Genomic DNA, 25492 nt, shown 5'->3' on the forward strand with positions numbered 1-25492 from the left:
AGTTTTCATACCGCTTCAGTATTTTATGTGGAATGTGATTCATTTCATGAAGCTTTATTAAAGGGCTCATTGTACTGACATCTAGTGGACACATTTAGTGGACATGGACATGCAGCTGCAAGTAATGTTGCATTCATCATTGACAGTGCGCGCGCGAGCGTGTGTGTGTGTGTGTGTGTGTGTTTAAAAAAATCCACTGTTCAAAGAAAATGTTTATGCACATAATCTCCATCTCGGAATCTTTGAAAATAAAGAACTAGCATAGAAAAATACCTAAAGTCCTTATCTTTATTATTTCTTAAATTGATAAAAATAAAAAATCTTTGAACACAACATATGAATTTGCCAGCCAGTGTTAAGGATTCAATACACAAATCAATGATTAAAATATACAATAAAAAAATAATTGAGAAGGGAAAGAAAGAAAGGAGATTAAAAACCTACACACAATATTACAAGAGTTTATGAGATAGATTGAGGTCATTAATATAAATCAAAAGGGTTAATTTTCCTTCTTCATATATTAGACAAGAAATAAATGTAAAGTTCATTGTGAAATGAAAAAAAAAAAATCTTGATTTATGAAAAAAAAAAAAACTCCAACATAACAATGCACAACAGTGAGACTCCATGTGAACAAGCCGTATTTTAAACCAGTTGAAGCACTGAACTAGTCAGTTTGTTCATCATTGGTCACGTGATTCTCTGGGGAATGACACACTTCTCGAAGTGAGGCTTTATTTGGAAACGCTAAGGACGGCAAGGAAAATTCCCTGAGATGGCAGTAGGAAGAAATCTTGAGATAAACCAGACTCAATTTGGGTGGTAGCAGGCATTGATCTGCAGTCATGCTGTGTGAGACTGGAAGTTCAGTATAACAGGAGATGTGTTTAAGTTAAAATGGAGTCCAGTTCATTATTGGAGGCCCAGGTAGACTGTAGGAAACTCCAATTCTGAACTATTGAGCGACTGAAGTCACGACTCTTCAGCGAACATCAGCTGAGGACAGGACCATGTTTGTGGAAAAGTGGAATCGTCCCCAGTCACCACACGCATCCCAGGCAGACCACACGGGGCATCCATGTGACTAGATCTCCAACCAGAAGTGGGTCACCAGGACGAGTGAGACAGCCCCAGAGAGCAGAGGGGGTCTGGATCACTGGCCGCTCAGGAGTGACATGTATAGCTCAACAGTGAGAGGAGAGAGAGGGGAGGAGAGGGCAGAAGAGAAGGAGATATAACAGAAGGAGATATAATCTCTATGTCATCAGCATGATAATAAAAATTAATACCATGTTTATGAATTATGTTGCCCTGAGGAAGCATGTAAGGAGAAAAAAGCAGTGGGCCTAAAACTGAACCCTGTGGAACACCAAACTCCATTTGAGAACATGCAGAATCGTCACCATTTACAAATATGAACTGATAACGATCAGTCAAATAGGATCTGAGCCAGGAGAGGGGCGTTTCCTTAATTCCTACTACATTTTCCAATCTGTGAAAGAGAATACTATGATTAATGGTGTCAAACGCTGCACTGAGGTTGAGTAACATAAGTTTATGATTTATTTATCAGAGGCCAATAGGAGGTTGTTGACTCTAACAAGTGCTGTCCCTGTGCTGTGATAAGGCCTAAATCCTGACTGATACAGTTTATGTATGCTATTTTTATGTAGATATGAATATAGCTGCTGCGCTACTATCTTTTCCAAAATCTTAGAGATAAAGGGGAGATTTAATATCAGTGTGTAGTTAGACAGCTCACTGGGGTTGAGGTCAGGTTTCTTAGTTAGCAGTTTAATGAGTTAATTATTTTTAACAGGAGTTCTGTTATTGCTGGTACAATCTTCTTGGAAAAATGTGTCGGTATAGGATCTAATACACAGGTTGATGATTTTGCAGAAAAGATGTGTGAAATTATTTCATTCTCTTCAAGGGAAGTAAAGGTTCTAGGTTCTGATGTGGTGGGGTTATTTTATCATCTGTATCACTTAAACTGTCTGGTTTCAAAGCCTGAACTTTTTGCCTAATATTTATGATTTTGTTATTGAGGTACATTGGACATGAAGTCCTCACTACTGTATGTTGTTGTTGTGAAGATTTCTGTAGTAGTCTTATTTTTTAGTTAATTTTGCTACGATATTAATTAAAAAAATATTTTTTTTATTTTAACTATTATTTTCATTTTCTATTAGAGTGAAGAGATACAATCTGGCAGCACTAAGAGATTTTCTATAGTTCAAGGTGCTTAAACTATAAAAAAAATTAAAAAATTTAGTTTGATGCCATTTGCATTCTAATTTCCGAGCGGTCTGTTTTAAAGTGTGTGTGTGTGTGGGCATTATACCAGGGAGCGAGTTACTTATCTCTAATCATTTTTCTTTTAACTGGAGCTACATTATCTAAGGTATAACGCAATGTTACGTCTAATTATTCAGTCGCCTGATCGAGTTACAAATACAGCTCTGTGTGGTAGTTGATGTGAATGTACGTTTAAAGTGGTAGCGCGGCGCTGTGCGTACGTTATTTCTATGACGCACTTTAATTGAGACAAGACAGTGATCTGAGATAGTGATCTGAGACTGTGGGATGGTGGTTATATTTTTATACCTAATCTGAAGGATATTATTTAATCTGAAGTGTGACCTGTTTTATGAGTGGGTCCTACTACATACTGATTTAGTCCAGTATAGACATGAATGCCATCTCAGAGGGTCTTTTGGATTCCCAGAATGAATATTAAAATCTCAATTCTCAGCAATTAACACTTTGTTCACAGAAATGACAAGGTTTGAAAGAAAATCTGCAAATTCACAAAGTAATTCAGAGTATGACCCTGGGGGTCTGTAAATAAAAATTAGTGGGATTGACTGAGCTGACTTCATATTTGTAGCTACACCTTTTATGTTACTAAAGTGAACTTTAAATGCATGAAATTTGTGTCCGTGGTTTTGTACGATAGACAGATTATCATTGTAAATACGTGTGACTTCTCCTCCCCTTACCAGTTAGCCGAGGCTGGTGTGTGTAGTTGTATTCAGGAGGACTAGCTTCATTAAGAGCTACAAACTTGTTCACTTTAATCCAGGTTTCTGTTAAACATAATATATCAAACTCCTAATCTGTGATAGTTTCATTAACAATAACTGCTTTAGATGCAAGAGATTTAATATTTAACAGTCCTAGCTTCAGATCAGAGGTGCCGGCTGTGTATTTAGTGTGTTTTTAATTGTTGGTCTCTATATGAATTAAATTACCAAAACACTCTCAAAATAGTGAACCCTAAGTAACGACTCTATGCAGCTACATGTAACAGATGGTTGGTTTAGACTGTTTGTCTGCTCCCTGAAATCAAGAAATCAGAGCAGCACCTTCCCTGAGTGAGAAGGACACCGTCCCACCCTAACAGGCCAGCTTTGCCCTCAAAGGTCTTCCAATTGTCCATAAGCCCACATTATTTTCGGAGCACCACCTGGACATCCAGTGCTTCAGCGACCATAACCTGCTGTAAGCTATGTCACCACATCTCATTTGGATGGGGCCAGAGCATACTACTCTATCGGAAATCGCCCTCGTTAATTTAAACACCTCTGAAAAATTATTCTTGCTAACTTCTAACTGATGACGGCTTATTCTGGCAGAGCTGCAGGGATCCACAGCTCAGGTGGGAGAATCTGTCCACAGGACAACTATTGGTACTGCATTTCACAAATCTGGCCTTTATTGGAGATTGGCAAGAAGAAAGCCATTGTTGATGGAAAGCCATTGTTTGCAGTTTGCGACAAGCAATATGGGGGTAACAGCAAATATGTGGTAGAAGGTGCTTTTGTCAGATGAGACCAAAATTTTAGTTTTGCAACTAAATGCAACTAACACTGCACAACATCATGCACACTTCATACCCATTGTGAAACATGGTGGTGGCAGGATCATATTGTGTGGATACTTTTCTTCTTTTCTTTCACTCTCTAGATGTGCAAAGCTGGTAGAGCCAAAAAACTTGCAGCCGTAATTGCAGTGAAAGGTGGTTCTACCTAGTATGGACTCGGGGAGAGGTGACTACATATGCACGCTATACTTTTCAAATCTTTGTTAAAAAAAAAAAAAAAATTTTATATATATATATATATATATATATTATATTATTATATTCCACTTCATAATTATGTGCCACGTAGTGTTGGTCTGTGACATAAATCCCAATAAAATACATATACGTTTGTGGTTGTAAAGTTCAAGGGGTATTTTGCTAGGCACTGTAAAAATTCTAAGAATTCAGCATGCACCATGAACACTGGGCCTTGTTTTCAAGTCTTTTAGTGAAGTTGTGTGTAAATGTTTGCATAACCGAACTAAAAAAATTATGCCATATTTTCAAGAGATTCATCAACTTTGATTTATTTTGTACCCCACACCTATAAAGTGCAAAACACATTCATGTCACAGCTCATTTGCATTAGTGATGCCCACAAAATCCCATAAAAAGGTATGGTATGTACATATACAGTATAGAGACATAGACATATATAAGTCCAGACCAATTAAAAATAAATGATATAAAGAAAGGGCTAAATCTGAAGATTAAAATATAAATAAACTGGTGTTCACTAAATTTAATTATTGTCAAATTAAAATTAAAAATTTACTTGTCACATACACAGTCATACACAGTACAATATGCAGAGAAATGCTTATACGACCGCCAGTGACCTTAAAAAATAAAAACTTATAAGTAAGAAGTAAATATGAATAAAAAGAAATGCTAAAGAAAATTTATTTACCTAGTAAAATAAACTGTACAAATAAGGGCATGATAAAAATATTACAAAATATGGAAATATATATATAAAAAAATGATTGTCCAGTCAATGTTGGGAGTTTAAAAAGATGTTATTAGTCCTGTGTGGTGGTGTCGTTGAGAGACCTTATCGCCTACGGTAAGAAGCTCCTCCTCATTCTCTCTGTATTGGCCTTCAGGGAGCGGAATTACTTCCCAGACCGCAACAGAGAGAACTGTCAAGGGGCTGATCACAAAGAGGCGTGATGTCCGTTGGTGCGCAGAGGCAGTCCATTGTTGGGATGGCTGAGGTCCTTCATGAGCTCGGTGCGGATAATGCACTCAGATGATCACACCACCCTCTGTAGAGCTCGTCTGTCCTGCATGGTGCTGTTTCCAAACCAGGGGTCGTGATGACGGCGGTGGAGTTGGTAGTGACCACGCAGTCGTGGGTGTACAAAGAGTACAGCATTGGGCTCAGAACACAACCCTGGGGGGCTCCAGTGCTGAGAGTGAGTGAGGCTGAGACATGTCCGCCCATCCTTACTGCCTGTGGTCTGCCAGTAAGGAAGTTGGAGATCCACTGACACAGCGATGAGCTGAGTCCCAGGTGCTCCAGCTTGGTGGTGAGTGTGGAGGGAATTATGATATTAAATGGTGAGCTGTTGTCGATGAAGAGCATTTTAACATAATTCCCCCTCCTAGTGTCCAGGTAATTGAGCGATGTGTGGAGGAGATGAGAGATTGCATCATTTGTGGAGTGGTGAGCCCATTTGTGGAGCCCTCACAACCGAGGTGAGGGCTACAGGGCGATAATCGTTGAGGAAAGCAGGATGAGGTTTCTTCAGGACAGGAACAATGATGGACTCCTTGAAGCCTGTGGGGATCACCGACTGAGGTAAAGAGATGTTAAATATCTCTGTGAACACAGGTGCTAGCTGGTCTGCGCATGCTCTAAGCATACGGCCTAAGTCTGGTCCTGCTGCTTTCCTGGTGTTCACTGTCTTAAAGGCTCTCTTCACGTCATGCTCTGAGATGATAAAAAAGTTTCCGGTGCTAGCGGTGTCTTCCTGTCTGTAGCTGTTAGCAACGCTAGCATTAGCATCACTAGCATCTTTAGCTGCAGCCTCGAAGCAAGCATAGAAAGTGTTCAGCTCGTCTGCCAGAAACACGTCTGCGTTCCTCATACTGGATGTTGGTGCTTTATAATCCGTTATTGTTCTTAGTCCCTGCCACAGGCTCCTAGAGTCACTCTGTTGGAGCTGTGACTCTAGTTTCTTCCCATAGCGCTGCTTCGCCTCTTTCACCGCCTTCCGCACGTTATATGAGGCAGCCTTGTACTGCTCCATGTCCCCCGACACAAGTCCCGCGTTGTAGGCCGCGGTGCGAGATCTCAGAGCATCGCGGATGATTTTATCCACCCACGGCTTCTGGTTGGGAAATGTTCTGATAGTCTTATTCTCCACGGTATCATCCGCGAGTTTCCCAATGAATTCCACAACTGTTTCCTTAAACACGCTTACGTCATCGAAGCTGTTTCGGAATATGTCCCAGTCTGCCTAATCAAGTGCGGCCACCGATTGGTCCGTTCTGCGCGCAACCTCCCTCTGAACCGGAACTTCCTGTTTCAGCCTTTGTTTGTATTTTGGCATGGGGAAGATGGCGGCATGGTCGGATTTCCCAAACAGTGGACGAGATTGTGCCTTGTAGCCGTCCTTGACCATTGTATAGCAATGGTCCAGTGTTCTTGTTGATGGAAAGTTCAGCGCTACGTGTTTGAGGTTGGCACTATTAAAGTCCCCCGCCACAATGAACCCGATAGAAACAACAATAGAAACAAGAGTGTCGCTCCATTAAATACACCCCGCCTCCCCTTGAGTCCTGTGTCCTGTCCATGCGAAGAACCAAAAAAAATTCGGCCAGCTGGATGGCGTGGTCCGCCACCGCTGGGTTCAGCCATGTCTCGGTGAAGCAGAGGAGGTTGCAATCCCGAATGTCTCTCTGGAACTTTACCCTGGCTCTGACTTCATCAAGCTTGTTCTCCAGTGACTGGACGTTGGCGAGCAGGATGCTAGGCGGTGGTGTGCGGTGTGCACGGGATCTCAGCCTGTTCCTGACGTCGGCACGTTCCCCTCGGGGCCGCCGCTTCGGGTCGCATCCTTTGTTCTCCCTCAGGATCTCACTCGGCCAGCTCGGATCCAGAGTTAAAAATGTCGAATTGTGAGTACATTGTACACCAATAGAAACAATTCTCTACCATACTAGTCTCTAACAACAAGTCTCTATCATACATAATGTACTCATTGGTGGTGATTTTGCCGATTTTAAAACGCTGGAAACTAACCTAAAAAACAAAAACAAAGAAAAGGTGGTTGGAGCAGTCGTGACAGCAGCCATCTTGGAACCCCCCTCTTTCTATATAAAAGAAAATCGTTAATAATTATCTATTTGAAGCCAATTGTTTGAGGTTTATACTAGTGAGTCTTCATATAAATTGATATAAATTTGAATAAACTCAGGGGCGGCATCGTGGTCTAGTGGTTAGCACTGTCGCCTTGCACCTCCAGGGTCCGGCTTCAATTCCTGGCCAGGCTTGATTCCCGTCTCTGTGTGCATGTTCTTAAATTCTTGATGGGTGTACTCCACTTTCCTCCTACAATCCAAAGACCTGCAGATTAGGCTCATTAGTGCTAAATTGCCTGTAGTGTGTGTGCTCTGTGATGGATTGGCACCCTGTACAGAGTGTACTGTACCCTGCCTCATGCCCTAAGCCTTCTGGGATAGGCTCCAGGCTCCCTGCAACTCTAAATACAGGATAAAGTGGTATAGGCGATGAGTGAGAGTATAGACCACAAATATAGGATTTGTATGTTTTATTAAACATGTCTTATGCAAATGCTCCTACAAGAGATTTAAAATGTAAATTCAGTCTTGTTCATTAAAGCTGTGTGATTTAATAAACTATGCAATTGAACCAATCTTTTGTTGCCTAATTCAGGTAATTGAGCTGACTCACATTTTATAATTAATTTTGCTTAACCGAAATACCTACGAAACAGATAAGTCTTTACTCATTACTTAAAGATAACCAGCTACTGTATGAACATCTAGAGGAATTTAATTTCACTACCTCGGAGCCACAATATTAAACAGTCCAGGTGCATGCCTTCCTCGATCTACAGTATAAGAGCTGGTGGAACCAGATGAGCAATGCTGAAGGAAGGTTGAAAGCAAGCCACATAGCTGCATTCTGGATCGGTTTCAGAGGATGAATGGTGCAAAGAGGTAGACCTGCCAGGACCGAGGTTAAGTTTAGTTAATAAGTTGCAATCCAAGATGAAATGTCTGCCAGACATGCTAAGATCTGAGTGGAAAAAATAAATTGCATGTCATCTGCATTACAATGGTTTGAAAAGCTGGTGAAGACATGACCTCATCTAGAGATCAGGTATGAAGGGAGAACAGAAGAGGACCGCATACTGAGCCTTCTGAGATACACAATCAGGGTTTTTTAAGGATTGGGCAACCCTCAAGAACATGGCATTCCTGCTGCTTTTAAGAAGGCAAGCGTTGCCCCATACTTAAGAAACCCAGCCTGGGTCCAACAGATATCAGCTGATATGGAAAAGTGTGATGACAGTGGTGATGAACCGGAGGAGGTCTTTGGAAGGTGAGGTTGGAAGATGAGATGACATGATGAATCTCTTTGGTTGTCAGGTTGGAAAATTGCACTGGTGGAGGACAGACAAAAGGTCTAGTGAATGAAAGAGATTTCTTAATTCTATTTGATAGCTGTGCATTTTATATGATAGTCAAGAAGCAGAAGACAAAATCTTTCTTGGTGTAGAAGACAGCAGGCATGAGGGCAATCGATGAGGAAGGAGAGAGAGAAAAATATGTGTATCTTTAATGATAGATAAAAAAAATGAGCCTGGGTCTGGGAGGGATAATACAGTGCATAAAGACACAAAGGAAGGTTTTTTCAGGTAGAAGAGACATTTTTGATGGTTGCCTTTTGGCATAATAGGAAAGGTGAAGGTGGTAACAATCAGGGGTACGAATGGGGATACGAGTGTTACCTATAGCTTTATAGAGACAGCAGAAAACCAGGTCCAGGGAATTAAGAACAGGGGGGAGGACAAAGAATTGGAGCTTGTCAGGGGGGAGGTTAAAGTCTCCAAAAACAGTGAGAGGAATGTTATCAGAAGAGAAAGGACTTAGACGCATGTCTGTTCCATCAAGAAAGTCTCCTAGAGGACCTGGAGGGTGGTAGATAACAAAGATGTGGAGGTTGATGGGGGAAGGTTACCATAACAGAATAATATTCAAAGGATGAAAATTTGAAATGAAACAAGAATATGTGCCAAATCTGCTCTACACTACCTACTGTATCTGGATTTGTGGCTCTAACTGTAACAAGATATGCTTTTACTGTAACTGCTACACCTGCAATATATGTTGCTGTGCCCTGGCAGCGATTTACACCCTAAACTACTCTTGATTAATAACTTGAGGGAACTAAGTACTTCTGACATACTTCAATCAAAATCCAAGATAGAACTTTAAAGCAGATTTTTAACAACACAGGTTACAGAGCCTTTCAATGTTCATGAAATACTCACTCTTACTCATCTCCCTCATCCTCTATACCGCTTAATCCTGTATTCAGGGTCGCGGGGACCTGGAGCCTATCCCAGGAGGCTTAGGGCATGAGGCATCGTACACCCTGGAGAGGGTGCCAATCCATCGCAGGGCACACACACATACACACACACTCACACACAACGGGCAATTTAGGAACGTCAAGTAAACTTACCTACATGTCTTTGGAATGTGGGAGGAAACCAGGGTACCCAGAGGAAACCCACCAAGCACGGTGAAAACATGCAAACTCCATGCATACAGAGACGGGACTCGAACCCGGACCCTGGAGGTGCAAGGCGACAGTGCTAACCAACTATACCACCGTGCCGCGTTCATGAAATACTTTTATATAAAAAACAAATCATAATAATCTTTAGACAAAAATCAAATTGACCTGTATAAATAATCTATACACACTGCCTGGCCAAAAAAGGGTCACCACTTCAGACATAACAAATTACTGGACTACATCAAGCAAGGCTGTTGTTGGTATTTCTTCTGCAGCCAATGAGGGGTCGCCACAGCGGATCATCCAGCCCGCACACGAACTTGGCATAGGTTTTTTTTTTCTCTCTCTCGATGCAACTCTCCCATTTTTTTCCGGGCTTTGGACTGACACTGCATCCAGTGGCTGGCGTTTGGGGCGCTGGCTGGGAATCGAACCCAGGCCTTCCCTTAGGCGTGGAAGGAGAGTGCTGGATCATCAACTTTACGGAAGAAATGTGATCAGAATAAACAAATATAATAAATGGAGATGACTTAAATGCTTGCTAAAGCTGTATAGTGGCCACTGTACAAGCCTCTAGATGTGATGTTATGATCTGGGGTGGCTTTAGTTGCCCAGCTCCAGGCTTTATTTTCCCGATGGGAACATGAACTTAATACAGCATTGTGCACTGTAATTAAAGTTTAATTAAATCAGCCAACATTTTTTGTCCAGGCAGTGTATAATTCACAAGTCTATCTATCTATCTATCTATCTATCTATCTATCTATCTATCTATCTATCTATCTATCTATCTATCTACACAGATAGCATATATTAACTACATTATTAACACCACTGAAGCGATTTCTCCTTGTATTAAATACACATAAGTATAAACATACACACACAGTTTTAAATTTAAGCATTATTAACTGTCATTACCTGCTAGAGCATACTCCAACATTCTCACTCATTGTCTATAACTCTTCATTCTGTATTCAGGGTCGCAGGGACCTATCCCAGGAAACTTAGGGCATGAAGCAGTGTTCACCCAGCACACAGGACACACACACATACACACACTACAGGCAATTTGGGATCAACAATTAGCCTAATCTGCATGTCTTTGGACTGTGGAAGGAAACCCAAGTATCCGGAGGGAACCCACCAAGCACGGGGGGAACATGCAAACACAGAGACTTGAACGGTCTAATATTCTTATATTGTAAACAAACTAACCGTGGTAATGAGAAATTAAAGAGCATTATACAAGATTTAGTCAAAAAGAGTCAAGATTAGGTCTTAAAATATTTAGGTAGGTGGGTTTAACAATTCCCAAATTATCTATAAAAGTAAGGGAAAAAACATCATTGCTTCTAAAAAACCTGCCTGGACCCGAAACAAAACATAATAATTTTAATAATTTCTGTATTATTAAAATGGTATTAAGAGGTGCCACCAATTTTGCACCCAATTTTTCTTGCTGAGAAAGCAAACTGTTATTCCACAAATAAGAATGGTTAAGAAAATAAGAAAGAGAGATAAAGAGAGAAGCAGAAGGATATACAGAATAAGAGAGACTGAATGAGAGATAGAGAAAAATGAAAGAGAGAGAGACAGAAGGAGGGAGTGGGAGAGCTTTCTTCACTAGTCAGTAAGGGGTTAACAGGGGGCAGAAGGTCCATTTTACACACGCACTCACTCACTCACTCACTGACACACACTCACTGACTCACACACTGAGCTGAGAAACAGGAGACCAGCAGTGACATGACTGTCGCTCCTCTGTAGTGTGAGCACACAGGAGAGAACGGGAGACTCGAGCAGCGCTGGCTGTCCTGTGGATGGATGAGCACGTCTGAGCACCTGGATTAGACCTCACCGTTCTCCACCAGGAAATGTGCTGCAGACAGAGAACCAGGCGAGGCTGATGCACAGTGAAGCACAGACCTGATGGAGCTTTTTACAGCACTCGTGCTCGTCGGCATGTTAAGCACCGCGAAGGCGCTGGTGAGTTACTGACCATAAGCTCCGTCCTGTATGTCACACATACCTCATGTCCATTTCACGTGGGGAAAAGAGAAAGCACAAAGTATGAAATGACTAAAGTCCAAATGTAGACATTCCTTAAGTAAATCTTATCATTATTCACTTTTGGAGATTTTCTGTAAAGCTTGTGGTTTCACTACATAAGAGAGTGTCAGAAAGAGAGACAGAAAAAGAAAGAATTAAATAAAGAGAAGACAAAGACTGAGATCTGAGATGAATCAAATAAAAAGCCAGGGACACAAAGTGGATGAATGAGAGAAAGAAAGCGTGCTAGATAGAAAGAGAGAATGACTTCAAGAGAGGATGACAGACGACAGAGACGGAGTGAAAGACAGAGGAGGATGAAGGCAAAGAGTGACAGAATGACAGAAATTTAGTGAGAGAACACAAGATTGAAAGAGGCAGGAGACAAAAAGAAAAAGAGACAGAGACTGAGAGAGACTATCTGAGAGAAAGACAGATATAAAGACAGAAAAAGTGAGAATAAAAATAGAGTAACAAAAAGTGAGACTGAATATAATTTTTTTTTTTACATTCTTTAAACCATACTGCTGTTTTGAATCTTGAACACATTAACGAGGACACATGATTTATTGCTGATTCTGCTTGAGCTTCATAAATGAATAAACAGAGACCATGTGACTTCAGGCTCAGGGTGGACATTTTATCCGGAAAACAAATAATACAGTTCGAACAAGCATAGATTTAAGATACTGTAGCATGCTAAATTTTTACTGAATAAGCTACAGAGCTGAACCTGCTGTACAGTATAAATTCACAAAATATTTCAGACACGCCAGCGCTCCCGGAAGTTTAGGGAGAGTCCCGCATATTAATAACTGAGAAACTGAAAAAACTATATTTCAGTCAGATATTTGATAACATGATAAATAATAAATTATATATATATATATATATATATATATATATATATATATTTTTTTTTTTTTTTTTTTCAAATATAGTAATGAGGATAATATATCCTAAAATAAGATATTTTTTTCTTCCTCCATCAACACTGTTGTAAAAATACACATTTTGAAAAGGCCAGATCAGTTCTGCCACGTTTGTGAAGCCTCAGTAAATAGTTACACACATACATACGTACATACATACATATGAGGACATCTATATGTTAATTTATATATTAGCAGGCTATTTATTTGGCTGTTTTTGTGTCAGCAAGCTAGCATGGAACCCATGACTGCAGTTAATTCTTTAATGCTACTGTACAGGTTGCTTGCGGGTCCTGACCTGTATTTTTCTTTTTGCTGTCAGCATGCTTGTGAATATTGTCTCTGTTCAGTGGAGCAGAAATCACGCTGTAGTGGAGAACATTGTAAAGTCAATTACTTCAACTTTAACCATAAACCCAATGATTTAAACAATGTTTCCGCAATGAACTGCAAATTCAATTATGACTATTACTTTACACTGTATATTACATCACTAATCTCTCTGTATTCATCTATTAAGTCTGGTTTATAGTCAATGTTTAATCTGGTCTATAGTAGACCTAAAGTTTGATGTTAGTTTGTTATTTAGTTAGTTTTAGTTAGTGAGTGATAACCTTTCCATTTTTAACAAGTTCCACCAAGTTTTCAGAGCTGGTAGGATTACTTTATTGGTGAGTAGCAGTGTTGTTTTATTGACGACTATTCAATAAACAGGGTGCCAGTTTATTGCAGGGCACACATGCATACACACTCAGGACAATTTGGGAACGGCAATTAGCCTACAGGGAGAACAAGCAAACTCCACGAATACAGACCGGAGGAGGCGCGAGGCCACTGTGCTAACTCCTACTCCACTGTAATGCCGAGATAGTGAAATTGTTCTAATTTAATTTCTGTTTGAATTTTTAACCAATAGTTACTTGGAAAGGTTCAGTTATTGATGCGTATATTATATATATATATTTTTTTTTTTTAAGTTAAACTTGTTTTCTTAAATATATATGCCAGCTGAAGGGGTTGCATTAATAGCATTGAGAACAGATAATTAACTTTAGGCAATATTGACATTTTTGTAGATGTTATATTACCAGTTTAGGTGAATAATAGGTTCATTGATCACTGCCGAGCCATTACCGCAAATTGCTTTTACTAGGGGTATGAAATCGAGATAGAATAGGCCCGTGAGCTTGAGGCCAAGGTACATGATGTAAGTGGAGACATGCAAATAATAATGAACTGATTCAAGGAATTAATTCAAGCTTTAACAGAGATTTGGGTGTGTCTTTCAAACAGGGCTGTTTATCAGGTATAAAGTCAATTTTTAAACTTATTTTAGACTTTATCTTATTGCTGAATTGAGTGGTTCTGAGAAGATGGTAAAAAAGATAGACAGTCTATACATTGTGTGCAAATCCTGTGATACTGTGTGATCCCACTGGTGATGACCAGAGACATCTAGAGATGTGATTACAGTCTCTTGTGTTTTTTCATTTGTTATATTTATTGAATTACACAGTCTACAAGTGTTGCTTGATGAATGTCTTCCTGTGATTAATCCAGTTTTGCCAGGATGGAATATACACATATATTGGGAGAATGTTTCTATTCGATTTTTCTTGTACTCATATAAAAGCAACCGAGACAGTCCGGATTTCTGCTTAGCTTCCGGTGTCACGTGTAAAAATTGTGTCAAAATCATCTGAAACCAGAATGTGTTTATTAAGAAAAAACTAATTTCAAGGACTCCAAAAATGTTCAAACAAAAATCCCTAAGCAAGCTTTAAGTAGAGAAAAAGCAAATAAAGTTTTTTAAATTTCACTAGACAGACCAAAGTCATCAACATACAGTACGTCAATGCACAAAAGCAAAAAAGTCCCTTTTCCAGCACGGGTTTATATACCTGAAAACCCCTGTGTTGCTCATCCTCGTTTCTTTGTCTGATCTATTTATTAATTATTCATTAGATAAATAATAATTAACTCAGCTCTCAAATTTTTATGTTATATAATGTACTTGTCCACTTTTTCTCACTTGTGGGTTGTCTTCTTAAACTAGGCCACATTTTTTTGGTAAGGCTTAGTGCTTCTTTAATTTATTGTTTTTAGTTGATTTGGTGCAATAAGTTCCTCTTATTGACATTTTATCAGATCACTTCATGTTGCTGAAATCTTACTTCTAACCCTCTACCACAGTACAGTTCGATTTCCCTCTTAGTGACCTGTGGTGCCTTTTATGCTCCATGCATTACTGGAGTATTACTAAGTCTACTAATTAACATGAATATGACATTTTAGGCTCCTAAAGAAATTACTTGTTCTGATTCTATTATGTGTTAATTATTATGTATATGGTATATTGCATATTTAACGGTCAAGATTAAAAGGGTAAAAGATTAGACATCATTAGGTTTTTATTAAATTCTATTATGCCCCTTATGCTCCCATAAGCTTATGCTATTACACCTATTTTCATGTCATGTGACTTTTATACACTGTATATCATATCAGCTGATCATATTTTCTCTGTTCACTCTCTTCTCTACTTTATGTCTCTTCTGGTACTCCAACTGATTTCTTTTGTCTCCTTTAGCTCTGGCAAATGGTCTTACTTATATCTAACAGCTGTACTTACTCATCCTGGTCAGCCGTAATCCCACCTCGTCTGTGATTATGATAACAGTTCTGACGAGTGATTAGATAATGATTTATATGCTGTAATCACAGCACTGTGCATGCTCTCTAAAAACGTTACATTAGTCCACCTGTGGATCTTTTTCCTGCTTTGTGCTCAGCTGATCAGCTCTATGCAGACAAGTTGGTCTTAATTTGTACCTTGAGCTTACTCATTGTCTGGATAAAATTCCTCTTTCTGTCAGCCCTTTGACTCAACTAACTTCCCTTAGAACATTTCTGGCCTAAAGGCCTAACCTTCCACTCTTTGTATGTTGACTCGAATGAGATACCTATAATGTAATTGGATTGATTAACATACTTGTGCTATATAATATAGGCCTATACTTAATGTCCAAAATAATTTTCTACAATTCCCCCTGGAGGCTGTTCCTTTGGCCCTAGACTTCTACAATTCTCGGTTGTTATTATTGTAAGGAATGCGTATATGTGTGTGTAGCACACCTTAATGCATGCCCCCAATGAGTTTAATATTGTCAGGTCAATAAGTCTGGCCCTTACACCAGAAATATGAAAACAGTAAGTGAGTTGTAGGTCTCGAGGGGTTTTTGATTGCCTCGTGACATGAGTTAAAGATACAAATGGAACCTTATACTGTAGTCAGGACAAGCTACAGTGCAGGCCGAGTTCTGTATACGCATTCAACAATGCATTCGCACCTGGATCAGTGGACTCGATGCTTATGCAGATATATAATTAAAGATACATAAAAAACACATGTGTACACATTAGCTTCAAATGCTAATAAGTCATACTCGTAGTCCAGCTGTTTTCAGGTCTTTGAAACTTTGGGAAATGTCCACAACACCCATGTGGGTGAAGGTAGCCTCAGGTCTCCTGATTTACTGTAGCTCCTCAATGCTTCCAAATCCACACAAGAAGTCTCGCCCTATCCACAAGTCCAATTCAGAATACAGACGGTGTTGTCTCTCTTGTCCTTCATCACCTTCGGTTGGCATGCTACGGACCAGGGAACCTGGACACATTAAAAACTGTAAACACAAAACACCACCACAGGCACAACACATTGCAACTCATGATATGTGCTATGTGATATGTGATGATATGTGTGTAGTTTTCCTCCTGTGCAAAGTCCTGAGCCATACTCTGTGCACACTTTGAATAACATGTATTCGACATTATGGCCAGCATACATCTGACAAAAGCAACTTAAAGAGGGATGCATCTTCTTAAACTTTTACCATACACCCCGTGCATGTGGACCCAATGCTGATAATTTTCCAGCTTCATCTGCTGCTTTACTAACTGTGACACAAATGACCCATAAGCTTTGTGTATCTGGTATTTCACTACAGTCAATTTACCCATCTACACATTGGAACCGTCTCTTTGCTTTTATTGCCACAGACACTGAACACGTAAACCTGAACGCGTACCCAATTTAAATGTTGCTGTTAATGCCCTAATTTCTTCCAATTGTGCAAGACATGGCTGTGCTATGGAGACTCTTTGGAAGGATATTAAATCTGATGTGGGGGATACAATCGTGTATCCTGCCTTTAACACGCGTAAGCATGACCCATCAGCGAAGAACATCTGGACTGTGTTTGGCAATGTTTGGTTCTCCAAATCTGCATATACCTTTAGGAACTTAAGTGACTACAGTAGCATTGTAAATTAATAATGTTATGTCATTATAATAATAATAACGAACATCTGACTGGTAAATAACATGTGTGGCATATAGTATAAGGTAATGTAACTGTGTGGCCTCTTGTAATGGTCAAAGCTTTTTTATGTGCAAATACTGTCGTTGCTAATGCTTGGGGACATGGTGGCATACCCTTCTGCACGTTATCCAAGTTATCCAAAGCCATAATAGTTAGCTATGGGTTGTTAGCTTGTTCAGTATTGACACTGTGTTGACACGTCATAATCTCTGCCTATCAGAGACATATAATTGAAACAGTTTTTACATAATCTGGGCTAACCAACGTGGGTGCTGATAACAATAATGGCTTAACAAAATCAAAAGCAGCCAGGGCCTCCAGTGTCCAAGTGTGGTGGCTGGGCCAAATACATTCAGCGGTATTTTTAGATTTCTACAGCGGTTGTATTCTTAAGGTAAGTTTGCATACCAACGGTTAAATGCTATTCCCAAAAATGTATAACAGGAGTTAATTTGGCATAGACAGCGATACTAGATCTTGAGCTAGCACCTAAAGATGATGCCTTGGGAAGCAGTTCTTCATCCTTGCTACTTACAATTAGAGGATATTTTTGTTCTCCGTTTCTAGTCCCAGTCTCATAGTCCCAGTTCTTTCTGTGACAGCTATTACACTTGGTGTCATGCAGTGTGTGAGGCTTCAGTGTGCTCCTATGGCCATGATCCAGGTCCTGTTCCTCTGGATGTCTTGGCATGTTTTGCCACCCCCTCAATGTCCTGTGGACTTGTAGTTTCACATTAGTCCATTCTTGTAAAATTGGCGTCACTCCCATCATGGGAAATATCTCGCTGGAGCCTTGAGCTTGGTCACAGTTTTAGGTTGGTGGTCTATTGTGCTTCTTCAAGCAACCCTGGTGGTGGCGTGGTTTGTTTCTTCTTCTCCCTGTCCTATTATCTTTTTTTTTTTTTCATTTTTCCCTATCTATCCCTATTGCATTCTCTTTCCATCTTTCCTGTCCTCCTTATATCTTCCATTTTCCTTGTTCCATCTTATGTGCTCTATTATTTTGGTGACTATTTTTTGTTCGCTCCCCAATTTATCTTTCCCTTTATTTTAGTAACTGTTCTATTAATTGCTTAACTGACTCACTGTTCCTCCCGACTCACTGTTCCTCCTGACTCACTGTTTGTTTTCCACACAACCTGCTGATCAGACCTTGCCCAGCATCACACACTACGTGTCCCGAGAGTCTCTCAGAAGTGGAATTCCACAAGCTTTCTTTCCTTGTTGATTTTTAGGCCACACATTAGTTCTTTTGTCTCTGCCACATCCTGCCAGGTTTTGCTCACACAGACTGAACAACGCAAAATATTTGTTATCCTTGGATAATTTACTTGTACTTTAATTATTTGGCGTTTCCATCCCTTTCACTAATAATATGCCTTTTCCCACCAAATGTCTGCTACACAAATAATATAACCTTAAAAGTACACTCTTTAAAGTACACTCTATTCTGGTTTTTGGTTTGCCAGGCAAACATAAATATTCTTATTATACATTCTATAGTATAGAAAATGCATTCAGCATTTACAAAAGGTCCTAAAATCCTTTAGTATATTGGGAGCACACTTGCAATACAGTAATATAGTATATTTTTATTAACCACAAATTGTATATTTTATAATATATTTAATTTTATAAGTATATAACCTATATTTAATAACACTTACTACAAAATAAGTTGTTCCAAACTTCACGTACATTAGTCATTAATCTGGCAACAAGCACACTTAAGTATGCTTTGGCATGCTAGAATTTTAATACATTTACCCCCTATTTCTTTACCTGGGCTTTTAAGAAATGAGTCAGGGGTAAGTGGTGTACTGTCTTCCGTCACTATGGTTGGCTCAATTGGTCCCAAATGGCTATTGGTTTTTAGTAGCACAACATGCATTGGCAAACATATTGTGGCGTGGGTGGGGTTTGAGAGACAACCATCATGCTTTGCGGGAGGGGTTATGATGTGTTCACCATGTTGGGAAAAGGTGTTTGGGGTAGTGGCTTCGACCAGGTTGTGTGTGTGTGTGTGTTAGATGTCTGTTTTAGTAACTGTGAATGTGGGGTGTTATTGACTGTGGAATGTGCTGTTTTGTGCTGGTGCTCAATAAAGTACTCCCAGCCATTTGCATTGGGCAGCCAGGAAGCTCACTCGTCTCTCCAAGTTCCTTCTTAGCGGGAAAAACGCTACAATATGAAATTATATTAGTTGCTTTGAGAACGGTTTTCTCTGCAGACCACCAGCTCCCTAAATACATAATACTGTACATAATGCTCTGTAATTAGCTTGTGTAAGAGAAATTATATATAATTAAAGTCCAAAAATATTTCTACACCACCTGGTTCTAGGGCCTTGTTTATGATCAGTGTGTACGCACAAAAATCAGCGTGAAATGTACAGACGCAATCTCTGTTGCAGAAATTAAGCAGATTTGCATATTTATGAAGAAATAATTTGTGGACATTTACAGAAGCTTCGAACCAGGTGTAGCATCACATTCCGTGATAACATAAGCGAATATGCAAAGACAGTTCAGAAATTACAGTATTTTTTACAGTACAATTATGTATAATATTTCATATCGAATAATGCAGCTCAGTAATATATGCGTATGGACATGAGAAATGTTCCAGCATCAAGACTTCATTTAGCAATTTTATTGTATTGACTGGGCAACTTGTTTATAACTAGCCTATTTTCAGTCAGCCTTTTTTTTTGGTCACCTCCCTAAACAACTTAATAACTCTTTGAGGACTGGTGGTAATTGCGAGCAAAGCAATTGAATGCACTTAGGGGTTGCCTTAGGGGTACTTGGTCAGAAGCGTGGGGCTTTTGTCAATCGAAAGCAATTTCCTTCTTTACACATAAACATGTAATTTGAGTTGCTACGATTGCTTTAGTTAATTAGAGAACACTCAATGACCTGGCTCAATACATGATTCCTTTCCATCCTGAGGCACAGTAGTGTAGGTAATACACTGAACCTGGGGCTGTTTGAGATGTATGTCTCCTGGGTAAGTTATCACTTACAATATTTGCAGAATTCACTAGCAATAAGTCCTTTGTGTGTTTTACTCATCATAGCCGCCCTAAGTACCGCAGGCGACAGAGTCTACCCCTTCAAGTATTGATCCCACAACCCATTCATTAATCTGCAAAGTGCAGAAGAGAGAGAGAGAGATGATAATGGTGTGTAGTATCTCATGGGTTCAGTTGTGGAGTGCATCCCTGGCCTGCATTAAGCGTTGATAGTGTTGTCTGGATATGTAAAGTGGAAGACTGCTAGAGTAACCTGAAAAAAAAAATCCCCTTTATTAAATGTTTATTAGTCGTTCAATCTGGCATTTATTAGAGGTTAAGTCAGTTCTTCAGAATAAGAATCAGATTTATTGTGCTAGTATATTAACACATATAAGGAATTAGATTCAGGCTGTTTGTAACTCACAAGATGTACAGACATAAATACAGACAATGTACATGTTTTTTGCAGACATTAAACAATACACAGGAAATACAAGGCATTCAAGAATTATACAGATAAAAATACAATACAATACATTTCAATACTAACCCTAGATCACCAATATCTTCTTTGTCTTACGGCTGGTCTCCACAGCGAATCATCTGCCTCCATCTAACCCTATCCTCTGCATCCTCTTCTCTTACACCAACTAACTTCATGTCCTTTCTCACTGTATCCATAAATCTCCTCTTTGGTCTTCCTCTAGACCTCCTGCCTGGCAGTTCCAACCTCAGCATCCTTCTACCGATATATTCACCATCTCTTCTCTGAACATGTCCAAACCACCTCAAACTGGTCTCTCTGACTTAACCTCAAAAACATCTAAAATGGGTTGTCCCTCTGATGAACTCATTCATACCTCATCGATATGAACTCATTCATATCATATATTCTTATCCTAGATCACCAATATGCAGGTCCTTATTAAGTAGACATTATTTGACCCTTAGAAAACGTTTTTTAGTCTGTCCTTTTATAGATGTCTAGTCTTGTATTTAGTAGACATTTTGTCTGTCATTTAGTAAACATTTAGTCTTTCCGTTAGTAGATTTTAGTCTGTCCTTTAGTAGATGTTAGACTGTCCTTTGATAAACTTTTACTCCGTCAGTTAGCAGCTGTTTAGTCTTCAATAGATATTAATCTGTCCTTAGGTAGATGTTTAGTCTGTACTTTAGTAGATGTTTAGTCTGTCTTTTTGTAGATGTTTAGTCTGTCCTTTAGTAGATGTTTAGTCTGTCAGTTAGTAGATGTTTAGTCTGTCCTTTAGTAGATGTTTAGTCTGTCAGTTAGTAGATGTTTAGTCTGTCCTTTAGTAGATGTTAGACTGTCCTTTGATAAACTTTTACTTTGTCAGTTAGCAGCTGTTTAGTCTTCAATAGATATTAATCTGTCCTTAGGTAGATGTTTAGTCTGTCCTTTAGTAGATATTTAGTCTGTCTTTTTGTAGATGTTTAGTCTGTCTTTTGGTAGATGTTTAGTCTGTCCTTTAGTAGATGTTTAGTCTGTCCTTTAGTAGATGTTAGACTGTCCTTTGATAAACTTTTACTTTGTCAGTTAGCAGCTGTTTAGTCTTCAATAGATATTAATCTGTCCTTAGGTAGATGTTTAGTCTGTCCTTTAGTAGATATTTAGTCTGTCTTTTTGTAGATGTTTAGTCTGTCCTTTGGTAGATGTTTAGTCTGTCAGTTAGTAGATGTTTAGTCTGTCCTTTAGTAGATGTTTAGTCTGTCTTTTTGTAGATGTTTAGTCTGTCCTTAGGTAGATGTTTAGTCTGTACTTTAGTAGATGTTTAGTCAAATTCAAATCAAATCAAATTCAAATTTTATTTGTCACATACACAAACATACACAGTACGAAATGTAGTGAAATGCATTATACGACTGCCATTGACCCTAAAAGAGAGTTAAATTTTACAAATAAGAAATAAATATGAATAAAAGAAATAAGATAGAAATTAAATTAAAAAATTAAATTAAACTAGGAAAAATAGAACTAAAAATAAAAATAGAAATTTGCTCGGAAAAAAAAAGAAGAAAAAGAAAAAAAAAATAGAACTTAAAATAAAAATAGAAATATGATGTACAAAATTGAAATATACTGTGCAAATTGAACAAATTGAAATATCAGATAGTCTGTCCTTTAGTAGATATTTAGTCTGTCTTTTTGTAGATGTTTAGTTTGTCCTTTAGTAGATGTTTAGTCTGTCAGTTAGTAGATGTTTAGTCTGTCCTTTAGTAGATGTTTAGTCTGTCAGTTAGTAGATGTTTAGTCTGTCCTTTAGTAGATATTTAGTCTGTCTTTTGGTAGATGTTTAGTCTGTCCTTTAGTAGATGTTTAGTCTGTCTTTTGGTAGATGTTTAGTCTGTCCTTTAGTAGATGTTTAGTCTGTCCTTTAGTAGATATTTAGTCTGTCCTTTAGTAGATGTTTAGTCTGTCAGTTAGTAGATGTTAGACTGTCCTTTGATGAACTTTTACTTTGTCAGTTAGCAGCTGTTTAGTCTTCAATAGATATTAATCTGTCCTTAGGTAGATGTTTAGTCTGTACTTTAGTAGATGTTTAGTCTGTCCTTTAGTAGATATTTAGTCTGTCTTTTTGTAGATGTTTAGTCTGTCCTTTAGTAGATGTTTAGTCTGTCAGTTAGTAGATGTTTAGTCTGTCCTTTAGTAGATGTTTAGTCTGTCAGTTAGTAGATGTTTAGTCTGTCCTTTAGTAGATGTTTAGTCTGTCTTTTGGTAGATGTTTAGTCTGTCCTTTAGTAGATGTTTAGTCTGTCTTTTGGTAGATGTTTAGTCTGTCCTTTAGTAGATGTTTAGTCTGTCCTTTAGTAGATGTTAGACTGTCCTTTGATAAACTTTTACTTTGTCAGTTAGCAGCTGTTTAGTCTTCAATAGATATTAATCTGTCCTTAGGTAGATGTTTAGTCTGTCCTTTAGTAGATATTTAGTCTGTCTTTTTGTAGATGTTTAGTCTGTCTTTTGGTAGATGTTTAGTCTGTCCTTTAGTAGATGTTTAGTCTGTCCTTTAGTAGATGTTAGACTGTCCTTTGATAAACTTTTACTTTGTCAGTTAGCAGCTGTTTAGTCTTCAATAGATATTAATCTGTCCTTAGGTAGATGTTTAGTCTGTCCTTTAGTAGATATTTAGTCTGTCTTTTTGTAGATGTTTAGTCTGTCCTTTGGTAGATGTTTAGTCTGTCAGTTAGTAGATGTTTAGTCTGTCCTTTAGTAGATGTTTAGTCTGTCTTTTTGTAGATGTTTAGTCTGTCCTTTAGTAGATGTTTAGTCTGTCAGTTAGTAGATGTTTAGTCTGTCCTTTAGTAGATATTTAGTCTGTCTTTTGGTAGATGTTTAGTCTGTCCTTTAGTAGATGTTTAGTCTGTCTTTTGGTAGATGTTTAGTCTGTCCTTTAGTAGATATTTAGTCTGTCCTTTAGTAGATATTTAGTCTGTCCTTTAGTAGATGTTTAGTCTGTCAGTTAGTAGATGTTTAGTCTGTCCTTTAGTAGATATTTAGTCTGTCTTTTGGTAGATGTTTAGTCTGTCCTTTAGTAGATGTTTAGTCTGTCTTTTGGTAGATGTTTAGTCTGTCCTTTAGTAGATGTTTAGTCTGTCCTTTAGTAGATATTTAGTCTGTCCTTTAGTAGATGTTTAGTCTGTCAGTTAGTAGATGTTAGACTGTCCTTTGATAAACTTTTACTTTGTCAGTTAGCAGCTGTTTAGTTTTCAATAGATATTAATCTGTCCTTAGGTAGATGTTTAGTCTGTACTTTAGTAGATGTTTAGTCTGTCCTTTAGTAGATATTTAGTCTGTCTTTTGGTAGATGTTTAGTCTGTCCTTTAGTAGATATTTAGTCTGTCCTTTAGTAAATGTTTAGTCTGTCAGTTAGTAGATGTTTAGTCTGTCCTTTAGGAGATATTTAGTCTGTCCTTTAGTAGATGTTTAGTCTGTCAGTTAGTAAATATTTAGTCTATCCTTTAGTAGATGTTTAGTCTGTCCTTTAGGAGATGTTTAGTCTGTCCTTTAGTAGATATTTAGTCTATCCTTTAGTAGATGTTTAGTTTGTCAGTTAGTAGATGTTTAGTCTGTCCTTTTGGGGCCAAGGGTAGCTCAGTGGTTAAGGCATTGGACTACTGTTTGGAAGATCCCAGGTTCAAACCCCACAACCACCAAGTTGTCACTGTTGGGCCCTTGAGCAAGGCCCTTAACCCTCAACTGCTCAGATGTATAATGAGATAAAAATGTAAGTCGCTCTGGATAAGAGCGTCTGCCAAATGCTTAAATGTAAATGTCCTCTAGTAGATGTTAAGTCCTTTCATCAACTTTTAGTCTGTCCTTCAGTAGATATTTTGGTTATGTTATGCTTTGTTGTAGCCTTGTTTAGTATAACTTTAATCTATGCCTTATTACACATCTAATCTCTTTACTATTCTTTATTAGCCTTTTATGTTTAGTCTGACCTAGCAGACAGAAACACAGGTTGTCTATATTTTAAAAGACATACTGTAGACAAATTTTTAAAGGAAAGCTAACTATGTGCAAATTGTCTTGTCTGCGGATCCACAGCAAGCAGGAAAAGCCAGTGAGTGTGATTGATGTTTTTCCATAACATCTGCTTCTGTTTTTTTCTTTCACACTTTACAGAGTAATCAATGTGGAGGAAATATCATTCAAAATAATTTGTGTACATCACAGTTGCTAATTACATTTGTTAGGCAATAAAACAAATGCCGACTCAATGTGCTGTGACACAAAATCTGTTTGTATTTCTTCTGGCTGGCTGAACTTAAATGGAAGGAATAAATCAGAAGTGATAATGTCCATACTGAGCATTGTAAATGAAGGAGGAGTGATTAAGGACAGATAATGATCTGAGGAGGTGGAAAACATGTGCGGGTGCAGGGACAAACCCAGCTCTGACCTGCTGACCTGCTGAGAGGCTGCTGTGGAGCTTACTGGGATCTACTAAAACAACACTGATTCACATTAGAGTTGTGCTCTTGTGCTGGAGGGTTTGCAGTAAATTTGTTAAAATTTCTTCAACCTCTATTTCCTGTTCTCGGTTCATTCTGAAATTATTAGAACGGCAAGGCCAATTCCTTTGTGTTTAGCTATATTACACTGAAGATGAATATGAGGCGATAAATCATAATTTCGACTTTAATTTTCTGACGTTTATAGCTAGAATAATTTATTTAAACTTATATGATTTATAAGTTTTAGATGAGCGAAAGATAAATGTCACAATATTTGTTGGTGCTTCGCCTTGTTTGCGTGCTTGTTTTTCTCCCATGGATCTCCCCTTCAGGAGGTGAAACACTGCTCAATTGAATTAAGCTCTGGTGATTAAACTGGCCAATCTAAAACATTCTACCCATCCCCCCCCCAAGCTAAAGTCTTTTTTTCAGTTTGCAGTGTGTTTGGGTTATTCATTTTCTGCATAATGAAGTTCCTCGCAATTA

The 25492-nt window shown here is 38.5% G+C and overlaps 1 protein-coding gene across 1 annotated transcript in view; it reads left to right on the forward strand.

The window, feature by feature from the left end:
- Positions 1 to 11556: 11556 nt before the first annotated feature.
- The window catches only part of pth3r (parathyroid hormone 3 receptor), a 32655-nt gene continuing 18719 nt past the window's right edge, over positions 11557 to 25492 (forward strand). Inside the window, exon 1 of the mRNA XM_053511832.1 lies at positions 11557 to 11639. Within this exon, the coding sequence (XP_053367807.1) occupies positions 11583 to 11639 (57 nt within the window). The 5' untranslated portion in view covers positions 11557 to 11582. The remainder of the gene's footprint in view (positions 11640 to 25492) is intronic.

The sequence above is a fragment of the Clarias gariepinus genome, chromosome 14 (genome assembly GCF_024256425.1).
Source record: "Clarias gariepinus isolate MV-2021 ecotype Netherlands chromosome 14, CGAR_prim_01v2, whole genome shotgun sequence".
Lineage (NCBI taxonomy): Eukaryota > Metazoa > Chordata > Actinopteri > Siluriformes > Clariidae > Clarias > Clarias gariepinus.